General features: G+C 40.1%; 1 protein-coding gene and 1 pseudogene across 5 annotated transcripts in view; one reads left to right on the top strand and one right to left on the bottom strand.

Annotated features, from left to right (window-relative positions):
• Positions 1–2838: 2838 nt before the first annotated feature.
• The window catches only part of LOC136416521 (uncharacterized), a 71930-nt gene continuing 50875 nt past the window's right edge, over positions 2839–23893 (bottom strand). For all 5 annotated transcript variants that reach the window (XM_066401719.1, XM_066401723.1, XM_066401724.1 and 2 more), the window contains 3 exons: positions 12341–12965; positions 12052–12288; positions 2839–9894 (listed from right to left, as the gene is read on the bottom strand). In XM_066401719.1, coding sequence (XP_066257816.1) covers positions 7422–9894; positions 12052–12288; positions 12341–12965 — 3335 coding nt within the window. In that variant the 3' untranslated portion in view covers positions 2839–7421. The remainder of the gene's footprint in view (positions 9895–12051; positions 12289–12340; positions 12966–23893) is intronic.
• On the top strand, positions 10737–11644 carry LOC136416498 (cytosol aminopeptidase-like; annotated as a pseudogene).

Below are 23893 nucleotides of genomic sequence, written 5' to 3'. Positions count from 1 at the left end.
TTATTTTTCTTTTCATTTGTGGCGCCAGGGGCAGGCACGTGTGCTTATACGCAATGACGCGAACCGACGAAGTTAATGCTTCGATTCGTCACAAGCGGAATACGACAACCAATAATGAAAATATATCGTTCCTAAAATCATGAAAAATTGGGCTTTGGCATGCATAAATAGTGCGACAACCTCGCTGATTTGGTCGCTGAAAAACCAGTGGCGTACACGGCAATTTAGCACAAAAAATAAGTGAAAATTGAGTGCTCCAATTTAAACGGGATTTGGTTCCGCAATAACGATACGATGCAACTTTGTTATCATCATCACCACGATCAGAACTCGAATTGGGCGACTTTGATTTTTGGGTGAAAAATTGTCACGACGTGTAAGTTCGCGATATTTTTTGGACCCAAAAATCGGAGTTGTCCGTTCGAGTTTTCACCGCGGCATATCGGAGCTGTGTCGTACCGCCACTGCGGAACCAAACACCGTTTTAAATCGGAACCCTTTAATTGCCACTTAATTTTTTAATGCGAAATTGTCATGTGCCCTACTGGATGGGGCGCTACCGGACGACCAAATTTTCCTGAGAATTATGGAAATTTTAAGAATGGAAGGAATTTTTAAACAGAACTGTGCCTTGGCTTGATTAAATTTGTGAACAAAGACAGTCCGTTCATTGAAGTTTTTGCCCAAAATCCTTAATTTCCCGTCATCCTCGAAATACCCAACGACAAAAAGGGGGACAATGCTCAGATTAGCAGCGTTCACTGAAGCAGGATTCACACTACACGCCCCCTGGCTGCCTCATTTAATTTATTAATCAATCGGAAACGCAAATACCACCTTAATCGAATAAAGCGAAAAACACGTGGGCATATCATACCCCGTTTTTCTCCAGCGCAGTTTTCTTCTAGAAAAAAGTTCGCGAAATCTTCCACACAGTCGACTATTGTATTTTATTGCTTTTCTGCTGACCTGCAAAATGCATTACCCCAAAGCTGAACTAATACAGTGCATGTCTTGCAGTTTGAATCAAACAAAGAAACGTTTATAAATATTTGTAGATATCCCCGATTGCAACCCAAACAATAAATCCATACCGAGGAACAATAAATCTTATTAAGAGCGCTGATCGAAGCTTATTATTTCAGTATGAGTATTTCTAAGAAATTATTAATTGTACGAGTAATCAAGGATGAAGAGCATTTGATTTCAATGGAGAATTGCGTCATCGGTCGGTGCTTTAGTTCGACTTTTGCAGTCGTTCTTTTGCTCGATGGGCGTATGATGTTTGATCGTAAAATATTATCGCATTCAAACGAACATGGGAATAAGGGGGGCCTGATTGACACCTGACCTGTTGCACTGGATACTTTCACTCGTACTTGTGCCCAATCAGCTCGAAAAAGAACCGCATTACATTTATTTCGATAATCAAACGTGTACAAGTAATGGGAATTTCAAAAGCCGCAGCGCAAATGACTGCCTCGCATAGATGCACATGGTTGATTTGTGCCCTTGTTCATCTCAGTCCGTGCCTGTACAATAAAAGTAGTGTTACATAAAATAGAGGGCGTAGACATGACGGGCTAAAATAAGAATGAATAAGGTCTGTAGAGGTACCTATCTGATGACACACATTCCCCAGTAAATGAATAATCGCTGGTTAAAAGTCGAATGTGACTCATAACTATTAATATTAGCAAAATGATCATTTGAAGAGATAACAGCTCGGTTGCAAGTAGTGAAAGCTTTATTACCGCGGAGCGAGTCGAGAAGAAAAATACGCTAATTCACTTCATCTACAGTATCTCAACCCCCGTCTTGACGAAATTCCACCATGTATGCATGTTTCTCAATCACTGCCAAGGCTGCCTGCTTACCTACCGTGGCAAAAATTACGTGTTGGGGCCAACATGGCCCAGCATTTTAAATACAATCCGAAATGATAAAGATCGACATCGCGTACTAATTACACCAATAATAAAACGAGTACCTCCACGAAAATTGCATAATCTCTTAATTTGGAAGATGATGGACGTCTTATGAAAGCTTAGGACCATTGCTATACAATCATACGTGTAAAATTAAACGGCATACCTGAATAATTCGCGTGCAAGGTGAGATGACTCGGGATATTTTTATTTGAGAAATCAATTATGTGGTTCACGTAAGAATCCATGTAAACTTTCGTGAACAAATTTCTTGTATCTTTTAAAAGAGAAAAGAGAAAAGTCTTCGTTTTCCTTAACACAAAAAATTTTGTTTTTGTTTTTTCAAGACGCAAAAAATTATTATCGTTTTTTTAGCAAAAAAAACTTTGTTTCCGTTTTTTTAACATACAAAAAACTTTGTTTTTGTTTTTTTACGACGCAAAAAATTATTATCGTTTTTTTTAGCACAAAAAACTTTGTTTTCGTTTTTTTAAGACGCAAAAAATTGTTTTCGTTTCTTTTAACACAAAAAAAACTGTTTTCGTTTTTTCAAGACGCAAAAAATTGTTATCGTTTTTTTTACGACGCAAAAAAATTGTTTTCGTATGTTTTAACATACAAAAAATTTTGTTTTTATTTTTTTAAGAGGCAAAAAATTGTTTTCGTTTTTTTAGCACAAAAAAAACTTTGTTTTCGTTTTTTTTTTAAGAGGCAAAAAAACATTTATTTTTTAGAAAAAAGTCATTCTTGGTTGTTTTTGTTTTTCTTCGATTTTTGGCCGAAAATGGCAGTGAAACAGAAGAATGTTCTGGAAATTCTTTCAACTGTAAGGGAGTTAAGGACAAGGAGTGTTAAGCCTTCTCGTTAAGGACATGAGGAATTACAACTTAAAAAAAAAAACGTACATAACTTCTTTATCATATCATGTTTATATTTTACAGGTATATAATACAACAAAATCGATTCGAGCCTATAAATATCTCGATTTTTAAAATCGTTCCTATATACACGTTAAAAACCTTTAAAAATCGCCATATTTACAATTTTTTCCTTGATAACTCTGAAAACATTTACCTACATGTTCGGTTTGCTCAGTTTTTGCTTAGTGAAAGCTTTGATACATCTTTGTTCAAGTGGCTTCACGCACACTCGGCACAGAGGTACAATCGCTCTCACTCGACCACCGAAACAAAGAGAAATCAAAAACGGTGAGCGACTTTGATTAAATTAAATACTGGCAAATGGGGAGGAAGCTGGATATAAGTACGTTTCGTTAAAAAGGAACTGAGAATTTGATTTTAAGCACACGAAATGAGGTGGACACGCTTCACGCAAGAAAACAGAGGAATGTTTTAGTAGGACGCACAAACTCGTTGCTTTTAAGGGTGAAATATCCGTTTGCGTCGAGCAAACAGGCTCTCTTCGCCTTAAACGTACTTATACGAGTCACATACGGCATTTACAAAAATAACATCAATAATACTGTAAAAAAAGTTACAAAAATAAAGGCTTAAAATCAAGATGGCAAGTGTATCGTATCGCGGCAATAATACCATTTTTTTTTCATACAAGCTATTTACAACTAATTTACACAGAAAGCGGGCGATTCGTGCACGTCGAAAATTCCGCTCAGAAAAACGCGGGGCGCCCCCTGAGCCCTTTCAGAGTCGAGGGTGCTTCAAACAAAAGACAATTACGGTGAGAGCTTTTGTTTCTTTATGGCTGCATCTGGACTTCGTTGGAAAACAAGCGCGGCGTGAAACAAGTGAAACGCGATAGTCCGCGACAGTGGTTGAAGCAAAAGACAATTACGGCCAGGGCTTTTGTTCTCTTACGGCCGCATCTGGACTTCACTGGAGAACAAATGAGGCGCGAGACACGTGAAACGTGATAGTCCGCGATAGTGGGCACTGGTGGCCGGTGATAGACGGTTCGCTTGTTGAATGGAACTTTCGACGTGCACGCAACCGCGTAATACTCCAAAAAGTAACGCACAAAAACACTTAGGACGGTAGTAGTAGTCAATTTTTGTTAAGTAGTATGTATACTAGGAAATTAAAATAAATAGCTGTGTTACACAATGTATCTCTTACTCAGTCGAATCTCCTTTTTGTATAAACAACCGCGCCGGGTGGCGCATCAAACGAACGTAAAACTGATTACACGGGGTCCACTATGGTATTAAAAATACACCAGTCAAATGTAGTATCAATAAGAAGTAGAGCGAAACACTTAGTACGGAGCTATATGGGACACTTTCTTTGAACTCCTGGTATATTAAACCTATAAATTCATAATTCTCCTATTTTAACAGATAGCATGCTTAACAAGGCTACCGCTCGCGTAGCTAAATAGTGTAGCTAAGACATGCAGCTGCCCTTTTATATAATCACCCTGTATTGTACACATAATGTAAAAAATTATATAAAAAATTAAAATTAATATGTATGTATATTCGCACTTAATTTGTTTATGTATGTACACGCTCTTTGCAGGTTTATACACTTTTTTCATTACAATCTAATAAGTTAAATATATTTGTAATTCCGACGGTTATACAAGTGCCACGGGAACAGTATGTTCGGGGACTAGATTTATAAAAGTATTCGAAACGTGTAGTGCGGCGTTGTGCGCAAGTGTATAACCCGTACACTCGTAGTCCTAACAACCATATAGTGTGTAATATTATAATTTAACCGCTTCCAACATTTAAAAAAACGCGAATTAAGAGTATTTTGTTATATCACTTATACATCAGGAAAAACTCTGTTTCGATATCCGCTCGACCGCAGATACGACCTTCACCTTGTATAAGGGGCCTGAAAAATAGGCTCTGACGCAGGTACCGACGGTACCAACTATTAACATTGCGCTGTACACTAATTCCTCAGTTCGTTACCAAACTTGTGTAAATAAATATTATTTTGTTTTAAGATTTGCTTGTATTTTATAGTCATTTTTTGTTAGTTATTTTAGGCTTGGGCTGCGCTTATGCGAGGGATCGATGCAAAGTAGCGGTTTGGTAAGTCACGCACGGGTAGATTTGCAGAGATTGACGTTGATGACATTTAATGATATATCATTCCGCGAAAAACTGTCAACGTGCTCAAGTTTCACCACTGACATTTCTTATTATTGCCCTTCGCACGACATTGACAGGTACTCTCGAACTTATCTAGATTTTGCTTACTGTGAGACATCTTGTTTTTATGGCTGCCATGCTGGAAGCTCACAGCATTAACTAAAAAACGAAAATCGAAAAGCCATTAAATCGCATTAAAAAAGAAAATAAATAAATAAAAAAAACGCGTTAAAACATAGGAGAACAGGTAATGAAGACTCGTAGAGAACGAACAAGACAAGACACCTAAGAAGAAAAACAAACTTCTGAATTTCTACCCTCCAATTTAATGACCACAATGCGTATTTGCATACCATTAGGTTGGTGGTTTCTGTTATAATCCCAAGGGAGGGGTACGTTTACCGCCTGCGAAACGGGACAATGCGTTTGCTGATATTGAGATAGGACGAAATTCAACCTTAATTCGAAACAAGTAAGCTCAATGCATTTCCAAACAATATTACCTGCCTTTTATTGACATAAACCTACATTGAATCATGAGAATGCAGTAAACCATTGGTCAATAAATTTCGAAATCAGTTCAGGTTAGCTCGGAACGTGTTTGTGGATGGTGGCACTGGAAAGAGATTTTTTACGTATTTTATAAGGGTGTCCAAAAACTCTGCGACAATCTTCGGAGGGTCATTTTTCAAGCAATTACAAAAAAACAGTCTTTATAAGTTTAGGAACGGTTCATTTGGATTTAGAATATACAGGGCGTTAAGAAAAATGAAATGATTGAGAACTCTATGAATTTACGACACGATGGCTACGATCTAATGAAGCAAAGCTCAATGCCAATATGCCAAAGTTCAACAATTTTTTTTAAAACTTCAAGCTTCCATATAAGCTTGTTGAAACCGCGCGGAATCATTAAGTAATACTTCCGTTATTTTACTCTTATCTCAAGTGATATCTGAATTAAATGCAGAATGGAATGTCCCAATTTTCGCCATATTGTCTAGAAAACAAATTGAATAAAAGGAAAAATGCGAAAATATTTTTCCGCCATATTGTCCAGAAAATAAAAAGTTAGTCACCGTTCTATTATAATTCTAACGAATTTATACAAACAATTATCTAAACTTCGCTTGTCCACTAACGTGCAGTTTCCTAGTCCGTTAGACAGCATCGACAAGTCCTTCACTATATTTGAGTTAAACGCAAACTATGATCAAGGTAACTTGATATTTGCCATTGAGATCCCTCTAGTCTATAGTCAGCTCTACGATCTTTACCATTTGGACTGAACTGAAGAAGATTATGTACGTCCTACCAATGTAGTCTACTTGACTTCTGAACGCCTTGCATGTGAAACATCCTTACGAGTTCATCCGAGCGAGGACCTGCCTGCAGATTCTCTCATAAGAACAGTTAATGCGAAGATGAATTCAATAGAATTTTATGCACGTTTAGGCGACTTTTTTCTTAAAAACGGAACTTCAGTGAACACATTTTTGTAGGTGATTCTCCTCTTGGCTTTATTTATTTAAGGCCACCGCAAACTACAGACTTTGGCCTGGTTGACAATTTAGTCGGTTGCTTAATTGCCATAAAGACATACGTGTGCGCGCATATTCACCGATTTTAAGTTGGTCGCTAGATGCATGCATATGATGATGCACTCTGATCCGACCAAATAAGCGATCAGCCGATTGTTTAGTCTGTGGTGTGCGGGGACCCTAAGTGGGAATGAATATTTATTTCATTATTGAATGCTTTGAGAAGTGTATTGCTTAAAAACTGGATATGGTAATCACATAACTTAATGATTATCGAACCCTTTGCTTCTCACAGTGGCTACAGGCAAAGCATTTTTCTTAGGAATTGGTTATTGGTATAAAAAATATATGTGGACTTATGTTTAGAAGGATTTTTTCTTAGTTTTGTTAAAAACTCATCCCCTGAATTTCATCTACAAAATTTCATGACGCCTTGTGTTATCAGGGCCGACTCTATCAATTCAGAAGGAAATAACCTCTGCCTTTTGATATACAACTCTAGTTTCACCGTTTCGCATTAGTCTACCGCAAAAACGCAGCCCGGAAATTTATTCGTCTACAATTTCCAATCACTACACGGAATATTTGTAACTTTTAGGCCAAAAATGCTATCGCTTGTTACCCTAGCCGAAAAGATGGGAAAGTCTATTGATCTATCACCAACAGAGAAAGAATATACAAAAGAAGGGTTTTCATAAGAAGGAACGCAATTTTTTCCAAACGCAAGACTACTAAGGAGTGTCTGATTCACCTAGAAATCCAAAAGAAACCAAAACATCTACAGTCACTCCAAATTAGGAAAAAACCAAAAACTCCCTCTTACAGAAAAACCTCTCCCTTAGCACATTTTTTCTCTGTCCGGATCAAACATTATGCGTCCGAAAAGTGGTTTTGGTCCGGCCTAAGCGCCTTGAACCGCACAAACCCTTGGTCGTCCACCAACATGGTTTGATTCCTGTCGTGGTTGGGCAATGTTTGGATCCCCAGATGCGGCCTCGGATGTCCCTTCCTCGACCTCCCTGTGGACCTCCTCCCTGAGGTATTCGTGGAGTTTCTCGACCTCCTATCGAAGTCATTCCTCTCGAACTCGTGCCGAGTCCTTTCGTATTGATGCCCATGTGGATTGTCTATGGGTTCACTATAAATGTTCCTCTCGGAGTTGGCAAGAATATCGTTTTGGTACTCCTCATTGTTCGTGTAATATTTGTTCGCTTGCTCATAAGCGCTGTGCTTTCGTCCTGATCCCCTCTCGTTCCTTATGGAATTATGCACGGAATTTTGACCGGTTCTCTCGAAATTACCGCTGCTAGGCTGCCCGAAACTCCCTTGATCTAAATTCTGTCTAGAGTCGAACCTGTCCGATCCCCATTTGGGCCTCTCAAACCTCTCAAAGTTGGAATTTCTCTCAGAGTCGCTCTGATATCTCTCCAGAGTGCTCTTTTTATCAAATGAGTCGTTCTGAAAGGCGTTTTTGAGTAAATTGGGTCTGTCCACAGCCTCAGTTGATAAGCTATCCAAGATCATCTCCTGCCTGCTGTAATTCAAAGCGTTGGGGTTTGTATTGCAGTTTGTTGGGTAAATATTGTCCGTGCTTGAATCGCTGGTGGTACATGGGAACAGGGGAAATCCCCCTGAGGTCTGCTTCTCCCTTTGGGACATACGCAGACTCACTACGATCGCTAAGAGTGTTATAATAGAAATTTCAATGAAGCGTACACTCAGCTCAAATCCCCATAAAATCCAGTGATGTGTAATTGTAAATTTATGTACCTTAATGAAGAACAGAGCGTACAACTGTACCAGTCCTAAGAGGATAAACAACAAGGCTACAGCGATAGTTATGTGACTCGCGTAAGAAATATTCTGAGTGCACATTTCTGAGAGATTCTGACTCTTCTTTGCCAAAACATTCTTAATGATTCTATATAAATACAGGTAGCTAAAACCAAGCGCCCAGGCTAATAAGACAAAAACAGGCTTGCAAATCAAAAACGAGGCCCTATCGGGGCCCAGTCCCAAAGACTCGAAAATGCTCAAACAGAAGCACAAAACAATGTGAAGCAGGGCAAACACTACAAGGACTACTGGACGGGTTTTCACTTCCAAGTGAGTCAAAGTGCGCTTCAAAAGGAAAAGAATTAATACTGCGAATGTGGTCGCCAAGAGGCTCAAAGGGAACCCATGGAGGAAGTCGTAGAGAAATATGCTGAAGCTTTCGTGCACGTTATAGGCGTCGTAAATGAGGTAGAAGATTCTTAAGACGCAGATTACAGTGAGCATAAGGTGTATGGTCAAGAAGTATGATTTTGAAAACATGTGCGGGTCGTTTTCGTAGCGAATTAGTTTGTAAATGCTGAAAGCCGCCAACAGAACATAGCCTACTACCACTAGGTATACATGGACGTTCCAGCATATCTGCCAGATTTGATCGGAACCAACTGCAGTTACATTGGCCTCTTTCTCCTTTACATTAGGTAAATTTACACTGTCTGACATCTGCGTAGTAACATCTTCCACGTAAACATTCTTTTTCTCCAGTAATGGAACGTCCTTCTTAACCGTAACACTCTCTGAGCGATCCTTAGATTGCCGGACATTATCCTCCTTTTTATTAACATCGCCGCTTACATCCTCACCATTAACTCCACTCAAATCCGGTACTTTCGGCTCTAAATCCTGCCTCTTCAAACTAGGCTCCGCAGCTGGAGCCCTAGTTTTAGGTATCTTGGGCTCGGGTCTATCCAGATTGGGAGTGGCAGTAACACTTTGGAAAAGTATATCAGGAATATCATCATGCCTCCCATTAGACCCACTCAAAATCCTCGTAATACTTGACTTCTCATTCCTTTTCTCATACTCGAAATTAGTAATATTATCATTCTTGTTACCATAAAACTCCCCAATTCTCACATTTTGACTGGGAGTGTTCAAACTCTTCTTCCTGGCCTCGCTGCTAGGCTGATTGGTCTGGCGCTGCACATCCCCCCCAGGCCTCAACGCAGGTTTTTCCACGTTAACTTTAGGCAAATCCGGTCTGAAAGGGATGCGATCTTTTGTAGGCATCAGAGAGGGGGGAGGAATAGGCCGTCTGTTGGCGAAACTCTCTGAATTAGTGCCCCGCAGGGTGGGTTTGTCAGCGTAAGGGTTCTGAAGAGCTGGCGGTAAAGGGGGTGTGAAGAAGGCCCTGCTTGGTGGTACATAGCTGGGAGATGCTTTACCGTAGATGGATTTGGTGGGTTTGACGTTGCGCAAGAGGTTGTAAGTCGTGGTGGTCTTGTAGATGTTTTCGGTGACTTGTTCTTGGGGCGAGTTGACGTCGGGGCGTATTCGGTCATTGTTGTACCTGAAATAAATTAATTGGATTAGAGAAAAAGTCGCTCTAAGAAAATGATACGGATTTTCTATTGAGTAACGGTATTTTTTTATATGCTGCAATGTCTTCATTTTAAATGCCATTTCATAGATATTTATTACCAGTCAAGCTTACGGTCCCCCATTTTCGATGGTTCCTTAAGGTTCGTTACATTTCTGTATCATTATTATGTAAGAGGGATAAAACAAAGGAATAGAATGCCTCTAACATACGCAATGCCGCATTCTAAAATTTGAGCTCGGTATATCCCTTTGGCTTATAGCCAAATAGCTACGTGTATGTATAAACGCCACTTCCGGATAACATGTCGTATCCAATTTAATTGTTTAACGAAATAACTCATCCTTTCCAAGGCCTTGGTTAACGTATGAGTAGGTTTTCCTCGAAACTCGCTCGTTTTATATTAGGGGTCAAGTGACGCTCACACTTAAATGAGCAGGACGCCCAACTGAATTCGGACGGTCGTCCTGGAGGCGCATACAGGTCTAAAAGCCCCCTTTTATTGCTAGTTTGGGTAAGTTCCTTTTCTCATAATTTTTTTTATATTTTTGGTATTTTACTAAGAAAAATCATGTTCCTGTAACCAATACTGCACCTCTATTTTGAAGAAATACACATGAAACCGCCATGAATATTTTCATGAGAAAAACTCGCCCCGTGTTAACGAGACCTTCACGACCGCCCACCAACGGCTTGTTTATCATGTCATATTTCCGTAAATCAAAAGTTTGTCAAAGTTCATTTTAACTGCTCAAATTTCAATGTAAAATGCTGACAAAATACATCGATGCTCTACTCGGACGCGTGTGCGAATGAGTCCGCTGACCAAAAAAAAGGGACTCTTTTCAGGGGTCTGTGAAAGGGAGGAGGAAGAGCTGATGTTCACCAAGTCAAAGTCTACCGATCAATTAGAGAACAAATTGCTGGAGTTGGTCAAATCGGGGAGATGCTACATAAAGCAGGGCGAAAGCAAAATCTTGAACAACGTCGATAATGAGATTTGGTCAGTCGCTCTGGTAAGGTTGGAGCAAGAGAATTTGAGCTACCGCGAGGGGCTGAAGGCGATGTGCGAAGCCGCAGGCACGGGGACACAGCTGCTCCTGGAAAAACCGTGCATCAGGAGGATTTTAATTAAAGCCCTGAAGTACCTGGAACAAGCCGCAGAAGATAGTACCCTGGCCCTGTGGTCGTACCAGGAAAACCGGTCTCGACAATACTGGAGACTTATTTCCACCTTGGAGCTATTCGATGGCAATGACGCCGAAAGCTTTCAGCGAGGACTTTTCAAGGCGAAATCTCAGAATTTAGCCCCCAGACTTTCGTACACCTCCACTTTACGTGCCTCAGAAAGTGGAGTATACTGCAGTTCTCAAACCAAGTTGTCTGAAGTGAGGAATGCCGAAGTAATCGGGGATCGAGTTTGGAGGCATCCACTATGGAGATACTTCATCAACAAAGTTACCGAGTCTTATGATGTAAGCAACAAAGGCGTCGGCCACGGTTCTTCCGGCATTGGAGCAGCCTTCCTGTCGAGGAAGGAACTGTTCAACTCGTTGGAGTTCATTGACTGTGTGGACTGGATACACTTCATTGTCATCACAGTCGGCCTTAAGAACAAAGAAAAGAGTTGCTTGCACTTGATCAAAGATCGGATGACGAGCATACCACTTGGACTTTAATTCAGTTCCTTTACTAGCTGTCGTGCTTTTTGGAACGTTAGACAGACCTTCGCCATTTTGTCGTTAATGGGAACAAGTATCCGTAAATTGCTATATGTATATCGTGAAAACAGTAGGACTCGCACTGTTCGCATGCATTGTACATAACAGAATTTTCGGTAGTTGAAATTTAGGTTTTTGGGGTGTATATGCTGACTATAATTTAAAAACTGCAGGGTGGTCACCTGCATCAGTTTCGATTCTTATTAAATACCGTTTGTACACACGACGCAAGTTAATGTGGACTAAATGTATGAAAATAACATTTTTTTTTTATGGAGTACCAGTGAGTTTTTTGCATACTGCTGATATGTTGGATTCAGATAAAATAACTGACCGTATCTGCTAATGAGGAAACTTTACGTCCAGAATCCTGAGGAAAATTACGAATTTTACTAAAACGGCTTACCTATTAGGATTTCCGTAATGCTTGTTGTTATTGTTCTTCAAAATGTCCGCGGCTGGAGCCGACGTAGGCAGAGCATGATCTTTTTCCAAGTCAGACCCATATCCATCCAAGTCCCTCCGACTATTCTCTGACTCGAACTCGGGCTGTTCGAACTCAACATTCGATCTACCCGAATCGACAGGCGCATTCCTATTCTTTACGTCGACCCTTGCCCACTCGTCCGATCCATCAGAGTATCTGAAAAGGAATACTATTAGTGTGACATTCGCTAAATTCACCGCGAATGTACCTATAGGTGGTGAGCAGCATCGTTGCCATAGTAGTCACAGGGTAAGAATTATCCGGTATACTCCGTTTGGTGGTGCTCCCATAGGCGACTTTATTGAACACCGCCGCTATGCTCTGCTCCAAATTGATTTTATCGAGGAATTGCTCGCTCTTGTCCAATTCGTTCGCCCACGCGTGCGCGCCACTTGAGCCGAGCACCGTCAACGAGACCGTCAGAATCAACGCCTTGTCGAAAATTGACCTCCGCACTTTGGCGCACATTAGATAGTATAGGCACACAAATAACTTACACGGTACCGATAACGCTAAACTAAACGCTAAGTTACAGTCTTCAAATAAACGATCACAGACATTTTTAGGTTCGAGTTGTTCAGGGGCGCATGCAGACAGGCGCGTTCCGCACTCACTCGGGTCACTGGTGACGTCGACACTGGACGCGTCTATTGCCGAATGTTGTTGTTCTTGATGATGGCGTTTCTCGCGGTTTCTGCCATGACTACGCTTGGGACGTCTGCTCAGTTCGCAGCTGCGCAGACGGTGCTCCGACGACCTCCAACAGCATCGGTCAGAAGCCATGCTGTTGTCCGAACTTCTTGAGAAACTCATTTCCTTCTCATATTGACTTTCTGCAATAGAAAACAAACATTTTAAATGCGCGTATCGACCTGTAAATTGCTCTTGACAAGTTTTCACGAACTCGTGGAATATTTTCGAATGAATTACTTTCTCACGTGCATTTAATTGGGTACTAAAAGGCGGCAATGGGAATTAAAAATAATGGTTTGCCCCAGTTCGAGGAGTTCCTATGTTTGTGCGGATCTAATTCGCTCTGCGGTTTCGTTGCACATACACACGGAACGCAATCAATTAGAGATCTAATTGGGGAAAATTCTAATTTAGCGATAATTAATAAATATCTGTACTCCCATGTGGTGGCATTGGATACGATCAATTAAGGCTACGTTCCTGGATATTACGCCATTGTTCTGGGGCTTGATATTGAGGATTTAATTTTGAATTGCATTAATAACTGTAACTAATTGTGTACCGCTTTGCAATTATTAGGTTTAATGTGTGCTTTATTGATATCGGTTTTATCTTTCGAAAAATATTGTTCTGGGACTTACACACCCAACTGTCGCCTCGGGATAAAATAATCATTTCGGGGAAGCACCCACGATCGCGGACGTGGATGGTCCTCGGTGGGGAACCCTCTGCAATTTCCTGGAGCGCCATTTAGGGCGCAAACTGCAGGGTAGATTGTCACTAGCGTCCGCACACCGAATCCAGAATTCCAGGGCTGCGAAATCGAAAAATGTTTTCTATTGATCTGTGTAACTGTTATTAGCGACCCTGTTGCACCGGAGGCGATTTCGATTGGTAGGCGTCCGGTACCCCAAATTGGTGGGTTTTTGTCCGGTCCATCCATGGGTTTAAATACCACTCGCCAAGCGAAACCATCTCATAAGCCTGAATTGTAATCTTCGATAAAAGCGGAGATACGGCGCCATGATCGAATGGAAGATTATGCAACAACGCCCTGTGGCCGTGAGGCAACCGGCACATAAAATTTCACTTCGGAAGGTAATCGAACCTGAGAATGTGCAGGCAGATTTGATTTATTACCGCTTTGCGTGGACCGCATCAACCTTTTTACCCAATCGGATTGGCTGGTTGTCGTCGGGGATCAATCCGGTTGGTTGAAAATCTCTGAAAAAATGCTGGGCGGTGCATTAAAAAAAAGTCCCTTACATTTCGGGAAAGGAGCTAAACGTGGCAACAATGCGGTTCTCGTCATTTAGCAAGGTTGATTGGGATTTGACGATGGGCGTAGCGTCGAACCTTCGTGTAATGTGCAAATGGTCACTAGTGCGCGTCACACTGGCATCCGGACTTCCGAGGTTGCCAGCACGAAACTGCTTATTTAGGATAATTTTCAGTCAATTAATAGTTGATTGGTGGGTGGTAATCCATCGCTGCGTTTCTCGTTAATTTAGTCCTCGAAGAGCTAAAAGAGTAAGCTTGTTAGGTCTCGGAGAACAATCGAGCTTAATACACCCCCCCCTCGAAAGGATCCCGGGACTTCTCTGTTGCACCTGGAGACTAAGAGGAATATTTCTTCCGGAATGCTGGAAAATTTCACGCCAAATAGCATAAATCTAAAGCCTATGCTAAAATGTACGTCAGGGGACTTTAAGAATTATAAGAACAAGGTTCTCTTCCGTCGCCAAGGCAGACGATGCGAGAATTCGTCGGCTCGGCGCCCAAAACGTAAAGAAAACGTTAATCGCGGACTTTGTATAATAATTATTATGCAAATTGAGAACGAGCAGAAGGCGATAAATCTAAATTAGCTCCATAAATTCGTTTGTTGTTAAATCTATTTAACCCGTGAAATTAAGAACCGTTTTCGGATCTTTAATCGCACCCGGAATGGGCGTCGAATTGGGTCAATTGACTTGTTTTGATTTGTTTATTTATACGGGCGGGCTTGGGAACTAATTTTAGCTTAATTGCCGACAATGAAGAGAAATGGTACCTAGTTCATTATGGGTGTTCCACGCGTTTCTCCCAGCTGGGATTTCTCCGCCAAATTAATCTCTTTATTAAGCTCACCGCTGCCGAAATAAAGATTCGCGTTGGGAGAGTATTAACCGAAATTAGAAAGGATACTGCTGCTGCTACTGGACATTCCGCAAATGACCGCTGCCGATGGCGTTGCACACTAATAAAGACTAATTAGGTCAAAGGCAAATGGGTTTCACGCAGCAAGGAGGAATGATGATATGAATGATTTGTAGTGGCTTATTGCTTCTACAGTGAGGGGACGAGCGCTAACATTTTGAGTGAATTACGATTTGTGGTGAGGAAATTAGCAAAGAGGACGGATATAAAGATGAAATCACTCTTCATTGATAAAATAAAATTCAGAACAAATACAGTGGATTCCGTTTATAAAATACTCTCTAGGGAGCAAAAATAAGGCACTCTATAACCTGAGGTACGTTATGAAAAAGTATAAGAAAAAAATTCATATTTTTTACATGTTACGTGTGTTACATAAGCCTTTATTTATCTAAAAATCCAAATAAAACTAATGACACGTAGTAACTTAAGTACATATAGGGTGTTTTAACAAAAAGGGTTCAAGGGCGAAGGACGTGATTCCTTGACCCATTCTAAGAAAAAAAGTTCCTATTAACATGGGCCCGCAAACGTATCGGTTTCGAGGTACAGGGCGTCAATAAAGAACAGGATCAAAAACAGTTCCTATAAACAATACAATAATCAATTTTCACAACAACCACAATTAGGCAAATGAAAACCCTCATGCTGTTTTAGAGACAATCGGTATTCTGTGAATGTTTGGCTGGGCATTTTTTGGGAGATCGTTTGATTGGTCCAGTGTTTTTGCTAAATCCTTTAAATGGAGAACATTATCTGCACTTTTTAATTAACACTTTACCCCTATTACTTGAAGATGTTCTCTTAATTGATAGAGTTAACCAATGGTCTTTACATGATGAAGCCCCACCGCACTTTGCTATTGCCGTACGATGTTTTTTAAATGAAACGTATACAACAAATGGATAGGGCGGGGAGGTTCTGTGTCATGGCCACCTAGATCCTCTGATCTAAACTCACTTGACTTTCGCATTTGGGGATATTTATAACAACTGGTATATTCAAGGCCAATTAATATTGTGGATGAACTACAGCACTGAATAGAAAATGAGTGCCAAACAATTAGACACAACCCAGGGTTGTTCAAAAGAATAAGAGCTTCTTTTAGGCGAAGATGTGAATTCTGTGTACAAATGGCAGATGGACATGTAGATATTCTTTAAGTTAGGAAAAAAAAGTTAAAATTATTTTTGATTTTGTTTTTTGACACCCTGTTTCTCGAAAACTGTGCCTTTGCGGACTCATGTTAATAGGAACTTTTTTTCTTAGAATGGACCAAGGAATCACATCCTTCATTATTGAACTCTTTTTTTAAAACACCCTGTATGAACTTTTGAATGTAATACACATGAACATGAATAGAAAAAAATGCTGATGCAAATGTACATAGTACATATGTGCGTGTGTATGTAGTACATACTATGTACATATGTATACAGGGTGTTAACAAAAAGAATTCAGGAATGAAGGGTGTGATTTCTCGGCCTTTTCTACGAACCATGTCTGTTCCGCACGATCGAGTATTGTAAATTCCCGGCGTCTTAGGAGACCACCAGACCACCATCTAGCTATAATGTACAAATGTACTTTACACCCGGAGTTGGCAGCGAAATAAAGAGAAAACAAAAGACGCTATAAAGGGGGTTAATTTTATACATGATACGTTATAACTGGCAAAAAATAAAGGATATTTCGGCGGGACCAATAAAATACGTATTTAATAACCGAAAATACGTTATAGACGGAATCCACTGTATGCCGAAACGAAGAAGATGAAGGCCCCTTGATGGATGTATAGCTCTTCGAAGTTCAAAGAAAAAGTACTGATGAGGCATTTAGGCAAATTTGGTCTTAAACCAAAACCTTGACCGCCACTTACTCATGAATTTCCGCTTAAAGCGAGACGCACTTCCCATGCAGACCCCATTATTTGTAATTGCTACACTTCAACCTGCCCGGGGCTTTTCGGCAAAAATGTCATGTTGCTTGGCAACTCATTTAGCCAATTAGTCTCGCTTTTCACTGTCAAGGTTTCCTCAGAAACGATTATACGTCTTTATTGTAGACATCCCTCCTCCAGTTTACCCGAAACCACCCGCTCATTGCTATTCCGGCCCTGAACTGTCAGTGGAAGTATCAGCGGGCATCCTGGACAGAGAAAGGGACCGTTAATGTATTTACGGCCCTTGACATCGGTTTATTCGGATTTGCACGGTAAAAACGACCGCCCATGGCGGGCCTTGCAGTTTTTCGACGCCCGAGTTACAAATTTATGCCGCCCTTTGCCACCGCCTTATGAAAAACGCTTCGGTAGTCGGAATTTTTGAGAGGGGTGTCACCGAGTCGTTACACGGGGATTTATCGTGGGTTATACCTTGAGTGCTGCAAAGCCTTTGGGATTTTTACATCGTCATTGTTTGCCCACTTTTACCACCCAGAAAATCGATAGCTTCAGGGATAATTACTTCCCATTAAAGTTTAACAACTTTCATAAATTCTGTCTGATAATTCCCGCATAAGGAAACTTCGAGGAACTATTTAAATATTTCAACTCGCATAAAATTTAAATTTGCCCGTCACCGTGGTTCCGGATAGTTTTTCCATAGGTAACACTGATGTTACGTGTATACTTGACCGACTTGCCAGGGATTATAATATTTAAAGCCCCCTCGGGGCATATTTTATTTAAAACCGTGTAGTCCAGTCCGTCGTCTTTACCTTGGAAAACTGTGTTTATGAAAATTGTCTCATTACTGAGACGTTTTAAATATTCACGTGCGAAACAGCGAGTCTGTCAGAAACGAATTGGTTCGTTAAAGATTCAGGGAATTAAGACTTAATCTATAAATTAACGATTTGGAGAGTTGTTGAATTTAAATCAAGGAAAGTTGCTTAATAGGACGATTTTCAAGTTTTTGCCAGCTTCATTGGGCACTGATTAAAAAGTTCAATCCAGATGGGTTGGATAATGAGGTGCAGTTAGAATATGTAATCGCTCTGCCGTTATTATTCGATTCACTTGGGAACTCAGGTGTTTTTCAAATAAATTATATTCAAGGGGATTTTTTCGGTTTCCAGCTAATTCGCTTTCGAGTGGGCGAAGAGGGAGTTTTCGGAGGAGAATGACGAAAAAAGCCAAATTCAGATGGATCCCCGCGGAATAACTTAATTCCGGGCCTGTTGAAAATTACAATATGGATTCTCTACTCCGTAAATACTGAAAGCTTTTAGTTGCTGTTCACTATATACCGGCCAATTAACTCAATAACAGCAATTATTTTGATAAAACAATACAATTCCCTTTAAAGTGTAACGATATGTAAATGCACAGGTTCGAATGTTTTAATAGAAAGGCTCAGGAACATGAGATTACGTAAAATTTTCATATTTAATGGAAATAAACCAGCGTGTCCAAGAATGGAAATGCTCAGTTATTTAGAGCTAAATCAGTATTCGGTAACACTGACGATGTTGCCAGTTGCTAATAACACATGTTAACATAAAAGGTGTTTCCAAAAGGTGGTGCCAAACTTGAACAGATTCTTGAAGACGATGCGGTAGAAAATTGCGCATAAGCCCCTAGCCGAAAACCAGCCGTTTCGGCTTTGGAGCAATTTTTGCTCGAAAATGTAAAGTTTTCTCGTTGACACTGAAAGACGTCGATATTAAAGTAATTTTTATTAGACAGCGCAAAAATAGTAAGTTCATAATAATTTTTTGAAAAGCATACTTCCTGAAATAACGGAAAATGCAAACGTTCCCGTGGAAATGCAAGATAGAATGTAATTTTGACATGACGGTGCACCTTCACATTTTACCCGCCAAGTGCAGGATCTCCTAAACTTACAATTTCCTGGATAATAGTTCGGGAGAGAAGGATCAGTTGGTCAGCACAAACTCCCGATTTAACCCCGTTCAATTTTTTCTTCTGGGGTTACATCAAGTCCTTAGTCTATGAAACTCCTGTAGCCACCCGTGAGGAGTTGTTAGGGAGAGTCATGACAGCCTGTCTTTTCGTGCAGGAAAATCCGTAGATGGTACACCAAGGATGCATCGTTCCATGATTTGACGGACAAATTTATGTAACGAAGTTAAGGATCGTCATTTTTAAGCATTATTCGAAAATCACTTAAACATCAAATCTAGTGTCAACGAGAAGACATTACATTTCTGGAGAAAAATTAGTTCAGAGCCAGGACGGCTCATTTTCGACTAGGAGTTTATATGCAAAAATTCTCTATCGCTCTAACATCCTGTACACAGAATATTTCAGTTTGATTTGCGTTTGTTAAGAAGGTGCTAGAAAATCGCAAGGCAATAGAAAAAAACATTATTTGAAAAATGTACCGTAACACAAATCCAGAGTGCATCATTAAAATTTGGGGTGTACTAAATTTCTCAGAGTGCCCTATAAAATTAACAAGGTACGCCACTGGAGTGTTTTTATATGGCACAGAAACCTCGAAATTCAGTAGCATAATCTGTTTCCTTTTTGACCAACAAAATCTCAAATTGAAGCCACCACTAGCCTCGAAGAATGAACATAGTTGGAATGTTTATTCAGAAATTCAGATCGTATACGAAGCTAACATGCCCGCCACTGCAGCATTTTAATATGATGAAACGCACATTAAACTAAATTGTTCTAGAAATTCAGTGGTGTAGTCTATTTACATGTTGATGAACCAATTTACAAACTGAAATCTGCACAACTTCCAAGGATGTATCGAAACGTAAATAGTTATTCGCACACTTAGCTGGACTTAAAGGTAACAAGACACCAAAACTCTAATAGTTCCCGAGATAATTGAGCGCTTCCACACCTTTCGGGCACGCGGCAAAACCTCATCCCCAACTAAAAATTACAAGCAAATTTGAAAAATTACACACTTAATCCCTAACTGAAAGCGGAGTCTCACCATCCGTGCCTTATTGTGCCAAACGCAACCCCCGAACAAAGCCCCAACATATTGACCCCCGAATAACACACATTGACCACCTTTAAATTCCTTCTAAAAGCTCAGTTTTTAGAAAAATGGGCCACAATGTTTGTCCATTGATTAAGGACCGAATGTCGCCCTTGAATATCACACTCGCTAACACCGGTGGGGCACTGTTCTGTTCTTTCGAGGGTGCAGCTGCAACCCTAAACGAGAGCGCCCTACAAAGTCAGGTAGTACGGGGTGGTTTCGATTAAAATTTCCTTGTGAGAATCGTGACTGTCATCAATTAACGTTGGAGGTGCATGAGTTATTAGGCGGCAGATGCAAGTCTAGTGCCTAATTTTGTTTTCAACTTATTCCAAGACATCCATAACGTCCAAGAACAAGTAGAAGATATGCGAAAAAACTGCTACTTTTTAGTAGAACTAACGGAGAAAATTTTAATTTTTTTCCCTGACGATTTGATTGCAGCATCTCTCACGAAAAAAATTACCCTTTGTGATGAGGAACAAACTAAATCACCCCTTGGGGCCAGTAAAACAACGTTCTGCTAACTTTCTCAAGAAGAAAATTGCCACTGAAATAAAGACGTTGACTAATTTTGCTAAGGAGATCATTTTCTTGCCAAAGTGATGCATTCGTCCTTAACAATCTGTCTTCCAGCACGCACTCAAAACCTAAAGATTGACAGGGTATGTGGGTCGAATCCCTCACAATACGGTCAGATGGTTCCACAAGGTCGCAGAATATCGAAATCTGTTACTCCCACATAACAGATTTTGCCAGCAAACATCTTTACTAGGGGACCATAAAAAGCGTGTAATTTGTTTTTGGGCCGGCTAACGAAGGGTTGGGATTTATTGGCCCTAAAGATTATGGTCTTTTTGTGCCAAGATGTTAGCGGCATTAGCACACTATATTGATTTTCATTACGCTTCGGTTGGTGGAAGGGCATGGCAGTAGAGATTCTTGGAACGATCTTGGGACAATGGCTTTGTGTTTTTGGACATGTTTATCGCCTAATCACAATTATTCTTTGCACACGAATGGGCGGCGAGTATGAGTTATTTCCGATCAATAAGGGCTCGTGCATTACGTAACAAGGGAGGAAACAGTAGGGAACCGACCCTTTTTAAAACTATGTTTGGTACGCTTTTCTTTTCGGCCATTGTTTATAATTCCATTACTTAGGAGGGGATGATATCTTGAAGGGGTAATTTAGTTTCTGATATCCCAAGGACCAGCCTCGAATTGGGACCACCCTATATATTCTGTTAGATGCCACTAAGCACAGATGATACAGCTATTTTCTCAAAGGATTCGAACACAGTAAGCAAGGAGAATCAAGGAGATCCTAATAAAGTGCCAGACATTCCTATTAGACAGAATCCACGGCATATCCAATGTATATGGAAGGAGGGATCATCGGGGCTTATCCAATTAATTATTTAGTGGTACTAAAGACAGGAAAATCAATGGGAAATCTCTAACGTAATAACTAACCTCCAGGAGGAGATGGGAGTGAAACATTCCAAATGAAGGTGTCCGGAGTCTCCCAGCGGCTGTTGGTACGAGATTTTATCAGATGAAAAACTCGAATAAAAACCGTGCTTTGCTTCATAAAACATTAAATAAGTGGGGGCAACAATTCAACCATGAAAGAGATCGCGAGATCAAATAGGATCTACTATTTTATGAATGTGCATATATCCTTAATTATTGAGTGAAAGGACTGGTGATACGGGAATCCCATGTCTGGTACATAGAGATACACGTTTAACATGATTGATGCATGGTACGAGACCGTTCGGTTAATTTACTTTACCATTAATTTTCCATCCGTCCAATTTGTATTCTGAATCAAACTTTTAAGTCAGTTGTGACTGCAAAAATTTTTTCATAGAGAGATCCGGTCTCCTACCGGATCCTCCATTGCTACTACCTTATAGTCCCTGCAGGGGGCTGTCTGAGCTCGAAACCAGGTAGGCAACAAGTCAAGACCTCGACCTACAATAATTCAACTTGTTCCCTGTATTAAGTCGGTTCAAGTGCACCTACCACTTTAACGACACAGCATCAAAGAAGCAATTTCATAACTTACGGTACACCGCCACTTATTACCGTTCTAATGGCAATTATCGCATGAAGTTCCGCAATTTCTAGAGACACTACACGACCAACATCAAAACGGAATTACAAAGCTCCAATAAAACTTCTTATAGCCGACGCATTGACCGTCCGCTAATCGCTTCGCATTAAAACTGAAACTCCGATTCTGGAATCTACACGACCGAGCCCATAATGTCTGTTTTATCGCTCTTCTCCTAAAAACTTAATAATTCTAAAAATATTCGACCAAATGTCTTTTCTTGATTATAAAAATTATTACTCTTTTTAGGGCCTTGATTGCGATGCGGTCACGCGACGAGCCTCTCTTCTTTCCTCTTCATAGATATGCGGCAATGAAGAGTTCTTTGTTAGGCTTGCATATAGGTTGAACAAAAACGACTTAAAATTTATTGCCTGGCTCAATAGAGCATAAATCAGTGGGTTTAGGAGGCCCCGAGAAAGATTTTTTAAGTGGTTTTGCGGTCGAATTCCCGGTACCAAATCGTTAAAATTTGGAACAAGTAGGGTCTCATTTTCTCAGCCGCTTTTGCATACTGTTCACCAGCACGGCATCCCACGCCTCAGATTATCGACACTACTAGGAATAATCTTAAAAATAATAATCTGGAATGTTTATGCAAATCTTGCATAGTCCTCGTAGATGAATGACGCACTAATTAAGAATGATGATGAGCTCCAAACGTATTATTTAATGCTTTGGTTTTGCATCAATCATCGCAAATTGAGATCTGCGCTATACGTAAGATTTATTTGTTGAGTTTAGAAGTGAATCTAGTAATTTGATGGGAAATCAAAGCCTGAAATCACAGCGAGTTTTAGTTGTTAAAGCTGAGGGTACTAAAAAAATATATATTTCTCGGGTTGCTTTTTGCGCCGGTTTTACTGATTCGAATGCTCATGCCATCAACAGAAATATTTGACTTTTTCTTGTTATCAATTTTAACAAAAAGGTATCAGATTTCAAAGTTTTTGACCATAATCTAAACATCACCATAGTGAATAAATCCAGAGCTTAATAAAACCACAGCTCGTTTTAGAAAACGTAACCTAAAGCAGTGGAATAAAATCGAACTAGCCACTTAAAAGTTCGCAAAGAAAATTGTCTTCGATAAGCGCCGAAACTAGGTAAACACAATAAAAATAACTTAGAACGTTGTCGGGAAATAATAACGGTCCTAAAATAAAAATGTTTTAGAAATAGTTTGCTTACTTTCCTTGGATGTGGGTTGGAGCGATCCAGAAAATTGCTTTCCAGCAAATATTTGAAAAGTTTCAGTTTTGCCCGGCAAGCTGTTTGTCTAAGTTAATGAAGTCCTGAAACCTGACCATCATTACACCATTTTAATATAAAAAGCTTTATGGAATGACCGAACCTTAGTTCTAACCTTTCATTTCACATTTTCTGATTTTAAGATGGGGATTTAACTGATTTAAGTGTCCTTGTAATCTTTTTCATAACCATTTTTCGCCACTCAATCAAAATCGCAGTTGTTTGAAATCCAAACAATTACAAGCCTAAAGTACGAATTTTTCCGCTGTCAGTAAGATTTCGTGATCTAGCAAGGTCACAATCGTAACGAGCTCAAGAAGAAAGTTTGTTTCTACGTTTGCTCTTACAAAATAATCTAAAATGAACCGATCAAAAAAATATGCACGATTTTGTCCGAATTAATTAAAACGGTCTAGCTCTGGACGGTAGCGTGTCCAATCGGTTTACAGTTGAAATTTATTGTTCAAGGCGCAGTTCCTCGAGTTCTTCAGGATATTAAACTAGTGCAGCCATTCGGTTTTTTGTT

This window comes from Euwallacea similis, chromosome 23 (genome assembly GCF_039881205.1).
Source record: "Euwallacea similis isolate ESF13 chromosome 23, ESF131.1, whole genome shotgun sequence".
Lineage (NCBI taxonomy): Eukaryota > Metazoa > Arthropoda > Insecta > Coleoptera > Curculionidae > Euwallacea > Euwallacea similis.
Note: the sequence above shows the minus strand (reverse complement) of the source record. Positions and strands in the feature narration are given on the sequence as shown.